At 46.0% G+C, this 21778-nt stretch overlaps 1 protein-coding gene and 1 pseudogene across 1 annotated transcript; one reads left to right on the forward strand and one right to left on the reverse strand.

Moving 5' to 3' along the window:
• The first annotated feature begins 10437 nt into the window (after positions 1-10437).
• LOC136462297 (acetylajmalan esterase-like) lies at positions 10438-11613 on the forward strand (annotated as a pseudogene).
• Positions 11614-11714: 101 nt separating this feature from the next.
• LOC136462298 (CMP-sialic acid transporter 5-like) lies at positions 11715-16740 on the reverse strand. Its single transcript, XM_066461404.1, has 16 exons — positions 16466-16740; positions 16110-16368; positions 15767-15883; positions 15211-15267; positions 15011-15088; positions 14860-14904; positions 14702-14761; positions 14241-14363; positions 14030-14107; positions 13785-13854; positions 13322-13429; positions 13113-13246; positions 12955-13031; positions 12672-12720; positions 12531-12595; positions 11715-12075 (listed from the first exon to the last, which is right to left on the reverse strand). The coding sequence occupies exons 2-15, from the start codon at positions 16278-16280 to the stop codon at positions 12545-12547; spliced, it is 1218 nt and encodes a 405-aa protein (XP_066317501.1). The 5' UTR covers positions 16281-16368; positions 16466-16740; the 3' UTR covers positions 11715-12075; positions 12531-12544.
• Positions 16741-21778: the final 5038 nt, after the last annotated feature.

Consider the following 21778-nt stretch of genomic DNA (forward strand, 5'->3'; position numbering starts at 1 on the left):
GTTTTGGCTCCATTAGAAATTTCTTCTAAGTCCCAAACATCGTTGGTATTCATCGAATTCGTTTCAGCTTCCATATGGTTTTCTAATTCTTCGAGACCTTCTAGGGCCTCAGCTACTGGCATTTTTGTAAGAGCATGTTGTTGGTCTTTATTGCCAAGAGACAATTAATTCTACAGGCTGCTGTATTATAAGATCCTTATTTATATTATTCATCTTCTTCGAAGAGCTTACAACATGTGTTGTGTAAGTCATACAACATCAATATGTATTGAGAAATTTGTTGTTTTTGAACCACTAGAGTGGGCACGCAGTCCCGCTTCTATTCAAGTCATAGGTCTCTACATACCATGCTCCCCAGATTATCCCATCTTCTGTAAAGATAGTGTATGTTCAAATTTCTTATTTGGGTTTAATCTGTTAAAACATCATATGGCGCTTTAAGCACTGTCTTAATATCTCTGAGGCTCTTCTAGTATGAATTTTGTCCAACTACGCTATCTTTCTATCTGAACTGTAAAAGGTCCAGAAATTTAGCTATTTTTCTACTTAGAGGTATCGTTATTATGACCGTTGTACTCCTTCGATGGTCATATTCATCTTAATTGATCTTTATCTCACTCTTAATAAAGAGTATTTTCTTAATTGATCTTTATCTTATCTTTCTTAATTATATCTTTCTTAATTGATCTTATAATTCTTCCTCTCGAAATGTGGCATAAACTTTACTGTCATAATTTTGAGAACTATTCAGAACTCCTATGAACGAGGAGACACTTATGACTTACTTCATTCACATGATTATGTCATGTAAATAAAGTTATTTCTTAATTCGTATAGGAGTACACTTTCCTCATTCCACTTCAAGAACTCAACAAGGTATTTTATTAGTAGTACTTCTGCAAGCCACGTCGCATGTTTCTCTTATCTTTTGGTTAGTATTAACAATGGCGGTGCATTTATATTGTGCCATGGTCAATACTAGGATAGCATAAGAGCTACCCCAAACTTCTCTTGCTATGCGGGATATACAAAAACACATAAGTCATCACAAAACTTCTCCCGCCATGCAGAATTGACTAGCATAGGTACTATACCAAACTTCTCCCCATGCGGGGTAATTCCCTAAATGGGACATAAATGCCGAAATTAGCTCTCAGGACATAAGAAGTGTTTGAACATTCAAGACATTAAATTCAGAAATAAATCCAAATACTTTGTAACACATATGTTTAATCTTGCAACTCTTATCATAATAATGGAAAATATACTATTTACAGTAACAAAAACGTAGTCATGACGACTAAAACATTCACTTATACTTTATTTTTTAATTAAATCTTCCATCGGATTCCAATTTATTCAGAAAATTAATAAACTAAGCAACAGGGGAAACATAAGTGAGAGAATTGCTAGACTCATTTTGACCCAAAAACAACCCTAAATTGGCTCAACTCATTTTGGGCCAGCTGAGTTCCCTTTTCATATTTGTTGTACCGACCAAAAGGCAGGACGGCGTAAAAACTTTTCCTTCACATAGCCCAGCAGAGCAGCCCGTTGGCTTACAGCTTAGTGATCTCGTCGGTTAAAATAAAAACATACAAGGTGCTTCTGCATTAATTCTACATCACCGTTGGGCTGAAAATAGAATTAATGCATAAAACTCATAAATAAAAAATTATAATATTGCTATCATCAACTTTGGTCAGAAAAATAGCAATATCATAAATACAATATTCTTCTACATTAATTTCATATCACCGTTGGGCAGAAATGGAATTAATGCATGGAAAAAAACTCATGAATAACTTATAATATTGTTCTTAACTTGAAAAACGTATAACTACTCTTCAAAATTAAATTCTTCTGTTGGTTCAAATTTAATTAGAAGACGATCAACATCATTGTAGCAGAAACATGAAAATAAAATACATTCTACTAGTTTAGGAGCATTTCTTGGTCCTTATCTACTCTCTGAAAAATTGATCACGCTGGTGCAAAATTTATTAGAGATTTAAACTTCAAACTTAAACTCATAAATAAAATTATAATATTTTTATCATCGATGTTGGTCAGAAAAATAACAATACCATAATTTAACTTAAACAAAAATTGACTACTCCTCTAATTTAAATTTTCCCGTTGGTTCCAATTTAATTAGAGGATCAACATATTCATAGCAGCGGAAACATGAAAGGACTTGAAAAAAAAATTCTTGATCAGAAGCATCTCATCGTACTCATCTACTCTCTAGACAAATTTTTCTTTGGGTTCAAATTGAATAGAGATCAAAACTAGACATAAAAACATCAAAAAGAGCTTCTGAAAAAGAATAAAACTTATTCAAAAATGTTATTGTGCAATACGGCCCAGCGAAAAAGGTGGCCCAAGGCCCTTGCACGCCACAACCTAGGCCTGGGCCAGGATTGTCTTTACCCGCCTGGGCCAAAAGGCGACCCGGCCGATCCTAGCCGTTCGTCTTGATCCGACGGCTCTCCGCGCAAGTCATGTGAACAAAACGGCACCACGACCGGTTCTCCCCTTAGCCCTAGTGAAAGCATCTAGGCCCCTAGTTGGGTTTTGATTATTAATGATGGCACGAGATTACTATGACTAACGTGTATTTTGAAGAGGCAATTTTAGTTAGGTCATGGTAATGGAAATTGATTGGGTAATCAATGGTTGTCATGCCCCTGTCGATGGAAATCGTTCAGTTTTCAAAGGATGGATGACAAGGTAAAGGACAGACTAGTTCTAAGTGTCGTTTGGTGTTGGAGAGACACTTAGAGTAGTTTAGGACTTTGTTTTTCTCTTGGCCATACTATTAAGGGGGTATGGACTAGTAGCTTGACCTAGGTGAGTCTAGTGGGTTAGGTGTAGCGCATACTTATCAAACCTAGCACTAGGTAACTTAGGAATAGCCCTAAGATGAATTGGAGTCAATTTCATTCACATAGGATTTTGAGTTGGAAGTGAATGGAGGGTCAAATAACTGACCGAATGCTGGTCTGGTTGTGATCGAACGCTAGAGGGTGAGTCCGGTCAGTTCATTTAATCAACTGCAATCATCTAGTACTGACCGGACACTGAGTGGAGGAGCACCGGACGCTGGGGTGCCTGCGTCTGGTCCACTTCAGAGAGGTTCTAGAGAGGTTTTTTCTTGACCGGACGTGTCCGATGGGTGCTGACCAGACGCTGGTCAGAGTCCAGTCAATCAACTGTAGTTGTCTGGTACTGATCAGACGCTAAATGAAGGAGCACCAGACGCTGGGGTGCCTACGTCTGGTCGACTCTAGAGAGGCTTTTTCTTGACCGGATGCATCCGGTGGGTGCTGACCGGACGCTGATTAGAGTTCGGTAGAGCTTAATAGCTCTCTCTGACACAGTGGTGGGAATAACCGACTGAAGCGTCCAGTCACCCAGACCGGAGCGTTCGATCAGCCCACAGAGTGATGATTCAGCCTCCAAACGTTATGTTTTGAATGAGGGGGTATAAATATTTACTCCACTCATCCATGGGAGGTCTCTTGCCCATTTGTTCAGCTGAGAAACATCTTTGGAGTGCAAGGGAGAGCAAGAGCCTAGTGGGGTGATTGAGATTTGATAATCTAAGATTAAGGACCTCATTAGTGTATAGGGAGTAGCAAGTATGCATCCACCTTACTCATTAGGCTTGTCTTGGTCAAGTGAAAGTTTGTGCTTATTACTCTTGGTGATCGCCATCACCTAGACGGCTCGGTGGTGATTGGGAGCTTGGTGATCATCCGACGGAGCTTGTGGATGAACCAAATCAAGTTGTGAGCGGTTGTTGGTGATTCACCATGACGGAGTGTTAAAGAATCAGCCCATAGAAAGCACTTGATCCTTGCGCAGATCAAGGGGGAGCTACACCCTTGCGCGGGTGCTCCAACGAGGACTAGTGGGGAGTGGTGACTCTCTGATTCCTCAGGAAAACATCGCCGTGTTCCTTTCTCTCTCTTTACTTTGAGCATTTATATTTGAGCAATTCATTTCATGTCTTTACATTCCTAGAATTGCTATGCTAGAGTAGGATTAGAATCTAGGGTGCAAAACTTTTGTGCGGGAAAACAATAGAAACACGTTTTAGGCATAAGGGATGAAATGGGCTAAGTGTAGGACTTAAGTATTGAAAAAATTTAGAATTAGCCCAATTCACCCTTCCTCTTGGGCATCTTGATCCTTTCACCTAGCTTCAGTCTCTTCCTCCCCTTCTACCTCTTCTCTCAGCGACGACGGAGCGACGGTCGCTCGCAGCAGCCGAAGGAGTGTGGCGCCATCATGGGGCCACTCGCTGGAGCGCACGCTCCCCGATGGGTGAGCGCGCTGCCATCGAGTGGCCTCGCATCGGCGCCCTGAGCCGGCGCGCCGGCAAACCAGCATCGAGCGGCGGCTATATTTCTTCTACTCGCGCGATGACGGTCTGCCCGCGCGACGATGGTCCTTCTTCTCGCGCAACGGTGATGGGGACGACGGTGGAGGAGCCCGGGTGTGTCCCTCTCCATCTCCATCCATGCTATCTCCATCCATGCTATTTAGGGTTAGGATTAGGGTGATTCCTTCAATTTGATTCATCTCCTTCTAAATTCTTCTCGATTTACTACCCCCAAACTCTAGATCTACACCCTTGTATAGCTCTGATACTATTGTTAGAGAATTTAAGATCAACTAGGAGTAGATCTAGCGGATTGACTTCACCAATTTGGCATAAACATCATACAATTCATCGATGTGAAACCTATAGAGAGAGGCCCATACCTTCAGCTTGGTAGAGGAGGTAGAAGAGGAAGAAGTCGCCATGGCAGTGGCGGCGCAATGTGAAGCGATAAAATCCAAAGGATGGTGGCACGACCGGCGGTGCTTCCCGTCACTACCACGCGTCCATGATCGGATGGAGCCTTCTAGGGTTTGTCAGTGGGTTAGTGGCGTCAGTCAACCTCGTTCCCCACCTTTCTCTTTTATAGCATTGTGTGATAGAGACCCACCAATCAGGAGTCAGTTGAGCGCCCCTGATCAGGGCACGGTCAAGGGGTCCGACTCGATCGTTGATCAAGTCAGATGAGATCAATCCAAACAGCGTCTTCAGCTTGAACAGTACGGAGTCTTCGACGGTATCAATGTTGATCTCGATCTCACCATGGGCATCGGCATCGCCGAACTGCTTCTGCAAGAACTCCATGATGTGCCCTGGCAGTTCCCCAGACAGCGAGGACAAGCGACAAGCAAGCTGATTCCTCTCTTCTTGCGACATCCGCGGCGCCCGTATCTGCTTCTGCTCCATCAGAGTTGAAATCTTCCTCCTTTTCACCAAAGGCACATTGCCTCCACCATCCTCGATTGGCTTCGGTCGCTGTTTCGAGGCCAAGAACCGCTCCTTCTTGCCGGCAGTTGGTGCGCCGCCGTTGCATGCCCCACGCAGGGATATAGGGCATGTTTGGTTGGAGACCTCGAGGACTTGTCTGGCAAAAAGTGTTGCCTAAGAGTTGCCTAGAAAGTTGATAATTTTTGCCTGACCAAACAAGTCTGAAGAAGGTCTGTTTGGTTGGAAGCATGTGCCTGGATAGACTAATAAAGATATAATACCATCTTTAAAACATACATTAATGTTATAATGTATAAACAATAAATAAATAAAAATGATCCACATATTTTCTCAATTAATAATATATTTCAAATTATAAATAAATTTAATAGATTTGCTAGCTATTAAAAAACCTCACAAGAAAAAACACATGAGAAAGGAAGATAATTGACACTGCTCACACTGCTAATTTAACGTGAACATGATCAACGAAAGGGATAAAGAATATAGAAAATATAAAATATACAAAACAAAAACTACACGGTGATATGATATGGTTCTCTTTTACCTTGATCACTGTTTTCATGTCATGCAACCGCGTCAGTATCCAGGCAGTCGAATTCGGTCGCCTGGCTCACGTTGCCCTTGCCTGGTCCAGTCATCATTTGAGGGCTCCAACCAAACACCTCACAGACAGACTCCAGGCAGCTGCAAATCCAGGCAAAAGTAATCCAGGGTCTGATCCAAACAAGCCCATAAGTTCTGGTTTCTTTAGGAGACCGCGCAAGACATTGAGCTCGCACGCCAGGCGCTTCTTTAGGAGCTCTTGAGCAGGGTCGCCTGACACTGACATCTCGCCGCCGACGGCAAAGACCTTCGTGCCGGCGGCGGTCACGACGCTGCTGCGGTTACGGGTCATCTTGGTGAGGCAATCCAACGAGTCTCGTGCGGGCGCGACACGCGGACGCTTCTTCCCGGACGCGCGTTCACTGGCGTCAGAAGGTGCAGTTGCGGCGCGACGATGGACGCCGCCGGCGAAGGGGCAAACGGCAGGCGAAGGGGCACACATGATCCGCCGGAAAGCAAGCAAACGAGCTCTAGGCGCTACCGCCGGTGGGCAATCTTAGCCGCCGCCTGCCGAAGGGATGGCGAGAAAGAGAGAGCAATGGATGGATGGAGATGGGATGGGATCGAGAAGGATGGCGGATACTTATCTCCCGGCAATTCGAGTCGAACTCATAGGATCGCCGGAGAATTAGCAAAATTGAGGCAACTTGGAGTCGGAGATGAAAAAGAAGCTTCCGAATCGACTGCTCTGCATCTGGTTCCGTCTCTGTCGGTTCACCGGGATTAAATGCTCGCGAAATGGCCGTGTTATTTCTAGCCCGCCAATTCGAGTCGAACTCGTTGGATCGCCAGAGAATTAAGAAAACTAAGGCAACTTTGTGTCGCCATGTCGGAGTCGGAGACGAAAAAGAAGCTTCCAAGCTGCACAAGATTATTGAATGTGTTGATGAAACTTGTTCTCGCTGTGGAAAATTGGAAAATGAATATTATCTATTTTTTGAGTGCAGCTTTGCTAGGGCCGTGTGGTTTGCTTCTTCCATCGGTTTGAGGACTGATGCTCTGTCCCACACTAATGGTGGCCGTCAGTCCTTCACTCACACATTGCATAGATACTGCAGCATGGTACTTCGCAGGCTACTACAGGTTTGATCTTTTCCATCCTTTGATGCTTATGGAGGGCGCGTAATGATCAAAGGTTTAGGCCTCGTTGGCACAACTTCTGCAGATGTTTAAAGCTGTATTGTACTAAACGGTTATTACTTTTTGAAACAGTTTCACATGTGAAGTTTTTTAACGTGCTCTCACAAGTGAATGGTGTAGGATGAAGCTGAAAATAGTTGCTTCTCCCAGCTTCAACTTGCTCTGTGGGTCCCATGCGTGGGATTTGTTGCGCTGTTTTGTGAAACGGTTTATCATAATAGCTTTAACTTTATCGATAGATTTGTTCGTAGAGCTGAAGCATGAAAAACTATTTCAATAGTGAAGCTAAGCTATGTCAAACAAAACCTTAATAACGAGCATTGGTCTATTAAGCGAGTTCTTCGTGAAGTTTATGCTATTGATAAATCATGTAGTCTTTTTTTTTTTTTTGCGACCGACAAATCATGTAGTCTGGCTCCTGAAAATGTTGTTCTAGGTAATACAAAGCAGGAGCAGCTTGGCTCAAATCATCTTGCTGCTCCCAATACTGACCCTGTAGCTCCCGTGGCACGAATGCTTGATGGTCCCAAACCTCTTTTTTTTTTTTTTCTGCTGATGCCTCTGTTTGCTTGCAGGAGTCTCACACACAAAATCAGTCGGAACACTGGAGCCTGAACTGCCTCTTAGCCTCTACTGCTTGAACTTTCAATTGTTCGTTAGAAGCTACTTAAGTCTGGTGTTAGTGTGTATCGAACTTCAAACATGAATCTATCTTTAATAGTGGAATATGCATGTATTTATTCATTTTCATATTGCGTTTCTGGAGATGTTTCGTTGTGAATGTACAGCCGTCGGCTTCTACTGTAAGCAAATATCGTAGTATCATGTTCCTCCCTAGCAATCGGACGACAATGGTTGTAGTCAGGCATAGCCGATCTGCAAATAGGAGCGTTCCTCGCTGTCGTTGATACATACATAGAAAGTATGCCAGGTTTGGGCAGATAGGAGCGTTCCTCGCTGTCGTTGACATTCTTGTGTTACTCGTGCTCAAGTGCGTGCCGATCTATTTGGCTGAACCTGTGAATAGAACACAGAGGGAAAGCTTCATGGCATGCGAATTGATAGTCGAAGCCATTTCATGTCATATGAATCAAGACTGTCTCATGATGGAAGCTTGCTGGCTGTTGTGGTTGGTTGCATGTCAGTAGTATGTTAGCTGATAAGATTGCCTAGTGAATCCTGTGTGGGCTGTGGGAGTTTGGTCTGAATAATTTTGTGTAAAACGATCCTTCCTCTGTAATTCTAGCATCAGTTTATTATAGTGAATCGAAAGCAATCCCCTGTGCTCTTACAGTCTTACTACTGCATCCAAACTTGCCCACAACTAAAGAAACTATGCATACTCAGTTATGTAACAAGTAACTGCCATGGTCAGTACTTGAGCACATTGCCTGACAGAAGATTTTCTATTCATTGTTACGTACATCATTACATGACACAAAAAACATCAGAAACAGGTCCAACTGACATAACTACCGAGCACACCATTCCACTTTCTATGTTCTACAACCTACAGCTGCCGATCTTTCAAAAAAAATAAAATCTACAGCTGCCGTGCTCCTGCTTCTGCTCGCCGCGCGCTGCCTACGCGTCGGCCTTGAGGACGAGCCCGAGCTGCCGCATGAGGCTAGGATGGCCATACTCCGCGATGCCGAGACGCTGCAGGTCCCGCGGGTGGATGCTCTCGTCGGGCAGCGCCGCCCTCTCCATCTCCAACAGCTGTCGACGAAGGTTCGCCCTGTAGAGCAGACCGGGCATGTAGACAGCCTTGGGAGCGGCACGCTGGACGGCTTGGACCTTCTTTGCAGCACTCTGCGCCACTTGTGATACCGCCACCGTCAGTGGAGCCGGGCCTCCGATACTGTCGCCGGAAACGCTCTCTGCTTGTATGGTGCTCTGCGCCGTCCCTGATGCTGGCTCCGACGGTTGCTGCGCAGACGTGCCCATGATCTGATCGGAGTCACTTTCGCTACCAGAGTCGCTGTCCGAGTCTGAATCAGCTTCTGCTGCTTGAGCTCGACCTGTTGCCGGTTTCGACGATGGGGGACAGGCCACAGATGTCGATGTACTCTTCGTCCTCCTGCTCCAGAACGACTTCGCCTTTGCTCTCATCGGCGAGCTTGTCGTCCTTGCTCTCCTCGGCGACCTTGTCGTCTTTGCTCTCCTTGGCGACCTTGTCCAGCCACGTCTTCAACTCGAACAGTACGGAATCTTTCACAGAGTCGATGTCAATCTCGATCTCCGCCATGGCTATCGGCATCGCCGAACTGCTGCTGCAAGAACTCAACGATGTGCCCCGGCAGTTCCCCAGACAGCGAGGACAGGCGACCAGCAAGCTGATTCCTCTCTTCTGGCAACATCCGCGGCGCCCGTACCTGCTCCTGCTTCTGCTCCACCAGAGTTGAGATCTTCCTCCTTTTCACCGAAGGCGCATTGAAATCTTCCTCGATTGTCTTCGGTCGCTGGTTGGAGGCCAAGAATCGATCTTTCTTGCCGGCAGTCGGTGCGCCACCCTTGCCTGCACCACGCTGGGATATAAGCTCTGCTTTCTTTAGGAGACCGCGCAAGGCATCGAGCTCAGACGCCAGGCGCTTCCGTAGGAGCTCCTGGGATGACATCTTGCCGCCGACGGTTAAGACCTCCATGCCGGCGGCGGTCACGACGCTGTTGCGGTTACGGATCATCTTGGTGAGGCAAGCCGACGAGTCTCGTGCCGGCGCGACGCCGACACGAGGACGCTTCTTCCCGGACGCGCGCTCACTGGCGTCAGAAGGGGCAGTTGCGGCGCAACGAGCGACGGCGCCGGCGAAAGGGCGAACGGCAGGCGAAGGGGCGAACATGATCCGCCGCAAAGCAAGCAAACGGGCTCTAGGCGCTACCTAGACGGTGGCGAATCTCAGCCGCCGCCTGCCGAAGGGATGGAGGGAAAGCAGTTGATGGATGGGATGGAGAGAAAGATGGCGGATACGATACTTATGGCCCGGCAATTCGAGTCGAACTCTTAGGATCGCCGGAGAATTAGGAAAATTGAGGCAACTTGGAGTCGGAGTCGGAGACGAAAGCGAATCTTCTGAATCGACTGCTCTGCATCTGGTTCCGTCTCTATTTCGGTTCACCGGTATTAAATGCTCGCGAACTGGCCATGTTATTTATCGCCCGGCAATTCGAGTCGGACTCGTTGGATCGCCGAAGAATTAAGAAAATTATAAAGGAACTTGCTAGTTGGAGACGAAAAACAAGGCTCGGAATTGACTGCTCCGCATCTGGTTCCGTCTCTGTCAGTTGGCAGACAGGAATCCTAGTCCATGGCTCGACACCAACAACAAAGCAACGAACCACTTGCAGTACGTTGCATGGCGACCATGGCTCGCATCCTGCTCGCCGCGTTCGTGGCGCTGCTTGTCGCCGTTAGCCCGTTCCACGCAAGGCCGGCTCCGCAACAGGCAGCGAAAGAGAAGGCGGTGGTGGACGGCATCACTGCCATCTACAACTTCGGCGACTCCCTGTCGGACACCGGGAACCTGCTCCGCGAAGGCGCCACCGGCATGCTGCAGCACACCACGGGACTTCCCTACGGGTCCGCCATCGGCGGCGCCACCGGGCGATGCTCCGACGGGTACCTCATGATAGACTATCTCGCGAAGGATCTCGGCTTGCCTCTGCTGAACCCGTACCTCGACAAGGACGCCGACTTCTCGCACGGCGTCAACTTCGCCGTGGCCGGTGCCACGGCGCTCGACGTGGCGGCGCTCGCGAGGAGAGGGGTCGCCGTCCCTCACACCAACAGCTCACTGGGCGTGCAGCTGCAGCGGTTCAAGGACTTCATGAGCGCCAACACCCGGTCCCCGCAGGAGATCCGCGAGAAGCTGGCTCATTCGCTTGTCATGGTGGGGGAGATCGGCGGCAACGACTACAACTACGCCTTCTCGGCGAACAAGCCGGTGGACGCATGGCGACAGGCGTGGCCGAGGCGATGGCGCTCGTCCCGGACGTAGTGCGGTCCGTCACGAGCACGGCCAGGGAGCTTCTGGACATGGGCTCGAGGCGGGTGGTGATTCCGGGCAACTTCCCGCTTGGGTGCGTGCCGAGCTACATGGCGGCGGTGAACGAGACGGACCCGGCAGCCTACGACGCCAACGGCTGCCTGGCGGCGCTGAACCTGTCGCCCAGATGCACAACGTGCTGCTGCAGCAGGGCATCCGGGAGCTGCGCCGGTCCTACCCGTCGGCGACTATCTCCTACGCCGACTACTTCTACGCGTACGTGCGGATGCTGAGGGACGCCGGCAAGGCGGAGTTCGACGAGGCGGCGCGGACCGAGGCGTGCTGCGGCGCTGGCGGCGGCGCGTACAACTTCGACATGGACCGGATGTGCGGCGCGCCAGGCGCGTCGGTGTGCGCGAGGCCCGACGAGCGCATTAGCTGGGAGCCTCGGACGGCGTGCACCTGACGCAGCGCGCCAACAGCGTCATGAGCGACTTGCTCTACCACAAGGGCTTAGCGTCCCCAGCGCCGGTGGATTTTCCGTGAAAATCAAGATTCAGCTTCATGGATGTTCCCATTTCAACAGTATGTCAAAAGAGACTTCGAGGTTACGCAGAAGTCAAACACTGAACACGGTTGGAGAATCAAGTAACAATGTAGTAATAGTATAACAAATAATCAATAGTATAAAGAAAAGGATCCGTACAAAAAAATATTATCACGTCTCCGTTGTTCATATACAGCTCCAGGAAAATTTTTGGTTACAAGTATCGTATCTGGAAAATCCCTATTGAATTATATGCCTATCAAAATGTATGCTGCCCTGTCACTCCCACGGCCACTGATGGCCGGCCACCCGCCTCATCCCAAAAATGAAACAAGAAAATGGAGAACACGTTGGTACTTCTTTCCTTGTTTTGCCTTTACAGTGTACAATAGTTTATTCAACTCACAATGCTACATGAAATCTGCTGCTCACACGGCAAAAAAGCTGTCTTCCTATCCTACCTGCAGAACAGAAAGAACCGGAGTTCATGTGCTTGTGAGAGATAAATATTCCAGGAAACTTGTCTCACTTAGTATATTGCACATAGAAGTATAGAACCCATGTGGAAATCAAAATCTTATATTTTAGCCCACAGCTGCCAACCTATGTCAAGCTAATAGGTACAGCTAACCAGATTATTTTCATCTTCAAGCATATATCCGAAACAATGTGAGCCTATGGATCAGCATTTGATGCCTCTACCATCAATTTGCAACAATTTGTTTTCTTAAATTGCTATAGAAAATGAACTTTCACGGACAAATATCCACTAAAAATCATGATTTATCTTGTGTAAAATATCTATAATCATACACCTTACTGAATTGGCAAACTACGTGCATATAGCTATTTACCATGTCAAACTGTCAACTGGGCAACACATTAGAAATCTGGCTACAAGAATCGATGTATATACCTCAAGAAACTAGTTCATGTAGGCAACAACGGTTGCCTCTCATCAGTTCCAATCCGATGGCTCGCCTGAAATGAAAGCCAAATTAGATGTAGCCTCTAAAATGACACACATCTATTCTAAAATGGAAAATGAGATACTCACATCATCAGCGGCACCAGCAGTCATATTTACAAAAGAAGATTCAGATGACCTGTGAAAAATAAGCACCACATGAAGCCACATGTTAAAACAAACTTAATAAACAGCTTGCTATTTCTACAACAACATTAACAGGCATCCCAAAGCACATGCCAAAGCTATAAAAGTCTAGATGGGGATGGACACAGTGCAAAACAGCACTTCTTCAAAGGCCAATCCTAAGTGAAACCTAAATCAAGTATTGAAGTAATTTGTTAATACCATTGGACGCGAGATAAAAACTTACCGGTGATTTTGGGTATCTTCCAACTCTATTAAGTCAGCTGGTTTGTCATCTTTGACTTTCGCAAGTGGAGAGAAGAACTAAGGAGAAACAACTGTAAGATACATGAAATACAACAATGGTTGTTCAACAAAATAAGTAATAAAAAAAGGTCAGTTTACCTGGTGCATTGAAATAAACACCACTGATATGCCCAGGAGAAAATTAATGGTCAAAGTATGCCCCAAGAATGCAGCAGAAGCTAGGCCAGTAAATATTGTGGCAACAGTTGACGAATACTTCTTCAAAATTGTGTCTGCAGTGTATTTCAGTTAGACAATAGATGTGATAACTGCAATAATAATAAAGAGCAAATGTCAAAAACCATTACCTGCATACTTAAAGAAGAACGAAGATAGAATGCCTTGTGCAGCATTGTTACATATGAGAAACATTGTGGCCCTTGAATGTCCTCGAAGAATATTAAAACTTTCTGGCCCTGCAAAAAGACAGGACAATGTAATCATCATAAACATAAGGCAGACAACATACCTATCGTGTTTGCCTCAGGAAAAGGGACATTCACATCCCACCCCAGCCCCCCTACTAATCATTAGTAAATACTTTAAATTCTAATAATGTTCTACACAAAATCAGTAAGCTTTTATGAGCTATGCAGTTCGTTATGCATATCCTTTTTGTTGGTACAACTTGTTAAGACCACCATACAAAATTATTTTTCTCATTGCCATCCAGAGTGTGGACAGATAAATACAGCTAGTGGCCTAGTGCACTAGAAATGCAGCTGCCATCATCTATCAATGTAAAACTGAACTTCAAATGAAGGTGCACACCTTGGAATAAGGCAGTCCCGAGAATGCCAAGGAAGTTGAATATTGCTCCATATCCATACAGAAACAAGTTCTACAATTAAATGGAAAAATCATTAACAGAAATAAGGGGCACTATGATAAAACAAATAGCAAGATAAGCAAGTCAAACCCTTTCAATATGAAGTTGGAAAACAAAAACAAAACTACGATGGACCATACAAGCTACTCTAGAGGAACTCAAGGCCAAAGGTAAACTAATACTTTACCTGGAGATAAATGCTAGTGTCATATTGGCTTTTCAAGGCATATTCATTGTAGACAGAAGCCACTGAAGGAACAGTTACCTACAATTCATAGTAGTAAATAAATATATCAGTAACTTAAGTTGCAAGTCTACTTTTTTATCGAGATAACTTATAAAAAGAAGTGTACATGAGGGAAAAGCAAATGAGAACAGATGGTCTAGCAGCAACTTACAAAAATCAATGTATATATGTAGGCAATAGCAGTGACAGGAAGACCAAATGCCGTATTGCCCGCAGGTACAGTTCGGAGTTGATTGATGCTGATTCCAATAAGCAATAGAGCAAGAGCTTCCCACTGTCAATATTTAAAAAAAAAGGTGGGAGAAAGGCCAACGTAGCTTGAGGTCAACACTGTTGCACCTGACAAAAGCATTCTTAAAAGGAAGTACAGCATTTGATAGTTCATTTTATGCTTATATATGTGGAAAAGGCCCATCAGCTCTTAAAATTCATGTTTGGCTTCATTTCTAGCCTACACCAACTTTTTAGTCCCAACATGAGCCCCCAACAAAAGCGAAAAGAAAGTGAGAAAGAAAAGACATAGTCTAAAAGCACAAATTATCTAGCACACAATACTCCCAATCTTTAAGATAAACATAAATTATTTCAATATAATGTCAATGTTACCCTTACCTGAATAACTGAGAATCTCCTTCTCATTATAAATTTCAGAAGAACAGCTATAACCAGTACCTAGAGAAGTTTAGACCACAGGTACTTTGAGATGTATGCACACAATGACACAAAGTATAGCTAAAGCAGCACAACTGAGCAGTACAAGAAAAGTGTACCTTGAGGTTACTTAGCATTTTCACAGTCGCAGGATTGAAGTACAACTGCACAGTTGGCTCAATATGTCAGGTTGTCACAATATCACAAGGCAATATGAATATTTACCCATAAAAATTACAATACTCTGCCAGTAAACAAGGCAAACATTACCTGCATTATGAATTTTAGGTAATTGTTGATGGCATATAGAAGAGCAGGAACTGCTAGAAGTACATTATTATGGGCTGCCTACAAAACCAAATAGTGAATGATCAAATAATCAGACAATGTAGCAAAAAATAAATATGGAGCAACAGTACATATCAAAGTACAATATATATTGTGGTAGATAAATCAATGAGATTGATCACCTGTATGAAGGTTGAACGTGCCAAAAGTGGCTTTTCTCCAACCTTTTGCTTTCTAGACTGTCAAATTGGAACAGCACAACAAAAAGGTAAACAAATAAGAAATTATAAACATAATACTACAAACTTAAGAGAAAACACTGCAGAGTAACTGTGATCCGGTATAGCCACCAGGCACCATGAAATTCCGAAGTGAGGAATACTAACAAAATCCTAAGGTAATCTGAGCACACGGAAAACAGCTTATTTGGACTGACCAAGCAAGAGTGCCACTCCACATTTTAGAAGGCATTAACTACTAGGAAAGATGGCTTCATGTTTTGTTGGACAAACCCTTTTTCCCATTTCCTTTTGCATGTAAACACTTAGATCCGTACTCCAGAACCACAGATCATAAGAGTGCTAAGTGGGCTGCTTATTAGGAGATCATAGATGTTATCAGACTATCATGTGAAAATAGTTCATGCAAAATGGATCACTCTTCATTTCTAAAGTCACTTAGAGTCAGAATGCTTGCAAAAAAAAGGAAAACATCAGCAAGAAAATAACAAGAACAAACCTGAATTATGAGCATCACGATAGCAAAGATGACTTTCATAACCTCTGTCAGAAAGTTAACACTGATGGGACTGAACTGAAACTTCCCATCAACCTTTGACATGAACACTAGGATGGGCTGCATAAACAAAGTCAAACATTAGCATAACGCCCCAAGGCCAATTATTTGCTATTCAGATGAACGTAACACTACAGCAAAGGGCCATGTCAAGCATGCGAGGCATCAGTACTAGTAAAAGCATTACTTCTGTACCAAATCCGTGAGGCCATTTCACTCAAGCATTGATCGTGCAAAGGTCTCCCACGCGAGGGACTGAAAATGAAGCGTTTAGGCGCGCACACACCTGGAGACCAACAAGGATGCAGTCACCAACGACGAGGAAGACGTTGAGCGCGCGGAACTTGGACGACATCTTGCTGCGGTGCTTGTCGTATGCCCTGGACACGCTCCGGGGGCTCGGCACCACCACCCGGGAGCGGCACACGCTGCATTCCACCACCCCGTTCCGCTGCATCTCGGCAGGCCACCAGCTACGCAGGCCACGCCTCCGCCGAGATGCCGCTCAGTCCCCGCGGCCTCCGAGAGATCACGAGAGCATCCACCTACAGCGACCACGCCATTTTCAGCAAATCAGCGGCAATACATCGGAGAGGACTGCCTAAGCGAGCAGATCCGAGGGGTTCAGCTCGGCCTCTGTACCTCGTGATAGGCGTAGCGGTGTCGGTGCGGATCTCGCAGATCTGGCCCGGCCTGGGCACCGCGCTCACGGCGAACAGGGCTTAGTCCGGCTGGGTTTCGGGCGGGGTTTCTGTCGAGAGCACGATGGTTTGATCCAGCGAGCGGAGCGAAGGAGCCTTTGCGAAGCTGCCTCCGGGATCTCGAATTCCGGCAGGAGTCGGGGACGCGGGGAGGAGGAGAGAAAGCGAAGGGGAGAAGAGAGGAAGGTGGGGGAGGAAGAGGTGACGCGACAGGAAGGCTGGTGTTTCGGTCTATTTATCTTTCCACACGTATCACAAATTTAAGTCCGTTCGCTTCTTGGTTTCGGCCAGCCCAAATCAGTCAGCCAACAGTATTTTTCTCTCACAACAAACTAGCACTAGCCAGCCCAAATTAACCCAGAAATCAACCAACGAACAGGCCGTTTGTATATTTTTGGGGGTAAACACGGAATCTCGCTCGAGTGTTTTTCCGTTTTTTTTACTTTTTAGTCATTTTTAAAAGTTTTTCACAAATACGCCCCTGGAGGAAAGATTTTAGAATCTGGACCCTTAGCTCGGCATCATCGATACTGGCGTCGAGCTAACATGTCTCGGCGTCAGCGTCCTCTTGGGCTCGAGACCAACATGGAGGTGATATGGCAGGGAGCTCGGCGCTAGGGACTGACGCCGAGCACTTATTACGTATGGACCCCGCTCCTCTCTTCCTCTCCCTCTCCCTCCAGACCAAAGCAGAGCAGAGCCCTGCCGCCGCCGCCCGTGCATGCGCCTCAACCGGCCGCCCGCACTCGCCTCGTCGCGCCCGCGCACGGACGCCCGCGCCGCGCTGCCATCGCGCCTGCGCCCCGAGGCCGCGCCACGCCACCGTGGCCACCTCGTGCCGCGCCAACGCGGCCGCCCCGCGCCCGCGCCGCACCGGTGCCCTCGGTGGTCACCCGCGCCGCGCCGTACCCCGCGGCCCTACGCCCGCGCCCTCGCCTCGCCCGACGTGCCGCCCACGGACGCCTTGGCCACGCCGCGCCGGTGCCGCGACCGTGCCGCCTTGGTCGCACCCGCCGAGCCAGACTCGCCTCGCAGAGCGCCGGGCATCCCGCGCCCGCCGCCCGCCACAGCCGCCGTCGGCTGCGCCATCGCCGGCCAAGGTCATCGGCCTGACCTATGCTCGGTGTCCGCTGCGACTTCGTTGATATCCGTGGATCAGTCATTCGAAATGTAAAAATTATGAATATGCAATGTACCTACTTAGTTGATATTTGTTATTTACTAGTTAATGTGATGACTCAGGTAGTTGATTTAGTTAGTGATCTAGTGAGATATATATGTATATAGATAGAAACATAGAAACATAGGTACATAGATATAGTTAGATAGCTATTTAGATAGATAGTTACATATTTAGTTAACTAAATAGGATATAGCTATTTAGTTAGTACACTATATCTATATATGTGGTTGTTATCTTATTTACTTAGTTTACAGTTAGAAAGTACTTGTTAGGTACTATGTATCGTCTAATTTGGACTAAAGGACATGTATTTCGTTATGTATTTGAATTAGATGGACAACCTAATGACCATATATCATGGAGGCACCGTTGAATACGATCGTTGTGGATATGTTGAGTTTGTTGACATGCAAAGCGTGCCTGTGCTATTCAATGATAGGTCTTTTATTTAGTGAGATGGTTGCAAAGGCTCAGGAGGAGCTGCATTGCCTTAAAAATGATGGCATTGCAGTTGATGGTATACTGCACCTAGGTTCTTCTTCCAACATCCTCAGGCGAATGATTCTAATTGGTTGTGCGGATCAATAGGAGAACTATGTGAGATCAGCTATGAAGAGCCAGCTGTAATGTTTGGACATGGTTATGCGTCGGGTGTTAGTTGATCCCATCCCTCATGGGTTTTCCCCACTAATGGGTCAACAGGCAAACATCGACCCTCCCGTCCCGGAACCTAATATGGATATGGAGGTTGCACCTACGGTTCCCGATGCTCAATCTGCCCCAATGCGGTAGTTGGAGATGCTTGTTAGACTCATATTATTGTGGTAATCCTCCTCATGAGATCCCTTTGACACAGAATCATTCGAGTAAGTGTCTCAACCACATGTTTTTTGGAGCTTACCCCTTTCCTTATATCCATTTCTTTCATTCTTTTCTTATTTCTCTACCTATGTTGTAGGAGATATTCCTGAAAATGTGGATGTGCCCCCTGTTGCTGCGCAAGTGTACTTTAGAGATGGATTCTGTGGCTCCAATAGTATTGAAATTATGTGATTCGGAGCCATATGAGATGGCAAGGGCTCTTGATTCTGATGATGATCGTCCTGTTGGAGAGCTGACAGAGAGTGATGTTGAGATGCTGAGGCGTATCTTTCTCGGCCGCCATGATCCAAGAGTTCACGAGTTCAGCGATCTTGCTCATTCGGATCAGGCGTGTACAGAAGGACGTGATGATGAGCTCCTAGAAGCTCCTGAGGCCGGCCCTAACATAGTAATTGAGAATGAGAGGGTGTTCAATGACCTCCGTGCGTTAAAGATGTGGTTGCAGGCGTTTGCAATGATATGAAAGAGACCTTACAAGGCCTTGCATTCATATGCGGAGCGCCATTACACAGTTGTGTGTGACAAGGAACGTTGCCCATGGAGGGTTTGTGCAAGAAAGCAAACGGTCACTGAAAAGTGAAAGATCACAAAAGTTGTTGGGCCACACAATTGTGCTGACCATGAGCTGACACTGAGGCATCGACAGTTGACATCTACCCTTATTGTCAAGCGGTTGATGGGAATATTGCAGGGAGAACCCAATATGAAGGTGATGACAATTATCAGGACCGTTGAGGCATTGTATGGAGGTTATGTGATAACTTATGGTAAAGTTTGGAGGGCTAAGCAGCGAGCATGGAAGATAATATATGGGGACTGGGAGGATGGGTATGAGCAGCTACCAGTACTTTTCAATACAATCAAAGCGGTGAATCTAGGCATGCATTATAAGTACATCCCAAAACCAAATGCATGGAAGGATGGAAGGCAGATATTCTTCTGTGCTTTCTGGTACTTCCCTCAGTGTGTCGAGGCTTTTAGGCACTGTCGTCCCATCTTCTTCATTGATGGTACGTTCTTGATTGACAAATACCAGGGTACACTTCTTATAGCTATATCCTATGATGTGAACAATAAGTTGGTTCCTTTGACATTTGCTTTGGTTGAGAAGGAGAACAATGATAGTTAGGGATGGTTCTTGAGGCTAGTCCGGATACACGTGGTTGGACCTAACACGAAGGTTGGCGTCATATCTGATAGGCACCAGGGCATACTTAATGTCGTGCAAGAGCAGATAGAGGGGTATGCACCTTTGCACCATCATTGGTGTACTCGGCACCTTGCCGAGAATCTACTCCGAAAGGATAGTGTGAAGGGTAACTTTGATCTATTCCAGGAGGCTACTCGACAGATTGATGACAAGTACTTTCAGAAAAAGTTGGAGCAGGTCAGAACCATATTAAATGCAGAAGGTAGACAATGGCTCACATGTTTGATGAGAGATTTGGAGGAATAGACGAGAGCTCACGACGCCGGTGGATGGAGGTATGAGTTTTAGTGCAGCAACATGGTGGAGTCATTCAATAAGTTGCTATTGGGGATACGTGGTATGCCTGTGAATGCAATCATTCAATTCACCTTCTATAAGCTTGTTGCCTGGTTCAATGATAGACATACCCATGCATTGAAGTTACAGAGTGATGGAGAGATATGGGCTCCGAAACCGAAGGCACACCTAGAGAAGGCAAATAAAAGGGCTGGCACACATGAAGTTACATGCTTTGATCACGCCATAGGGACTTATCAGGTTGAGCATAGGGGTGGTACAACATCTAATGGCGAGGTCTAAGAGTCAAGGATGCATGTGGTTGTCCTCCAAGATTTCAAATGCACTTGTGGTAAATTAAGGCAGTACCACTTTTTTTGTTCTCGTTTGGTGGCAGCAGCTAGGCATCGCAACTATAATATCGAGAGCAGAATACCTCACGAGTTCAGTATCAACACACTTGTGCACACATGGAACCCCCACTTCGTGCCTTTCTAGGACCAGAGAGAGTGACCTCCATATGATGGGCCAAAGTACATTGCGGATCCAGCTTATCGTTGGAATAAGCGTGGATCAAGAAAGAGGACGGGGCACATGATGGTTATGGATTAGATACTCGGAAGAACGAGACATGAGAGAGGAACCCCATTTGTTACTGACCCCAAGCAGTACGAGTGTGGTAAGTGTGGTAGACTTGGCCATAATTTATGAAGTTACCATTGGCAGATTAGTGAGGTGCGATTATTGGTTGATTATATTATTTATTATTTGTCGTATTCATTTAATTAATTATGCATGTAATTGTGTTAATTACTTGTACATTTCTAAGTTCATGTTTAATTGCATATTGAATTTCTAATTCACTGACTTTTTTGTAGGATGGCACAATTCCACCTGCTCGATCCAATGTACGAGGAGACCCACCGAGAACGTCTCATATCGTAGGGGCAGGTAATAATCTATACGTTTTGTTTAAATTTTGGTGAGCGTACATGTGTTCATGAAGTAACATGAGACTATTTTTTAATCTATGCAAGACCTTCCGCTCCTTTGTCCTAGAACCCATAGTGGGTTCTTGGACATGCGGTACGACGACAGGTACACTCCTTTCCTACAAAGAGCTGGCCTGGATGTTAACTCTTTTTAGGTTCATCGTGGGTTGCCCAAGTTCAACTCAACGGCCATAATTGTGTTGGTTGATAGGTATTATATTCAATCATTATCTCCATTTATGGCCATTTGTTCATGCGCTTGCCTTTTTGACATGTAATCTTGATTTGTCTAAAATATAGGTGACGACCGGAGACTCACAGCTTCCACCTACCTTTCGGGGAGATGACAGTCACGCTCTAGGACTATCAGAAGATGCTAGGCCTGAGGATTCACGGCAACCTAGTCACCGGGCAGTGCAGGTCAGAAGGCTAGAGAGCACGAGTGCATGCCTTCCTTGGGCGTGAGATTGACGAGCAAGGGGCTCGCACTTCTAGAGTTCTCATCTCCTGGCTTTGGCAAGAGTTCGTACAGTGCCCCAAGGAGGCAGATGAGGAGACAGTTGGGTACTACTGCAGGGCATGGATCCTACACCTGTTTGGCTCCATTCTCTTTCCTAACACCATGGGTGACACTGCGTCCTGGATGTGGGTCCACTGCCTCACTGACTAGGACCAGGCAGGTCACTACAGCTGGGGCTCTACAAACTTGGG

This window comes from Miscanthus floridulus, chromosome 7, assembly GCF_019320115.1.
Source record: "Miscanthus floridulus cultivar M001 chromosome 7, ASM1932011v1, whole genome shotgun sequence".
NCBI lineage: Eukaryota > Viridiplantae > Streptophyta > Magnoliopsida > Poales > Poaceae > Miscanthus > Miscanthus floridulus.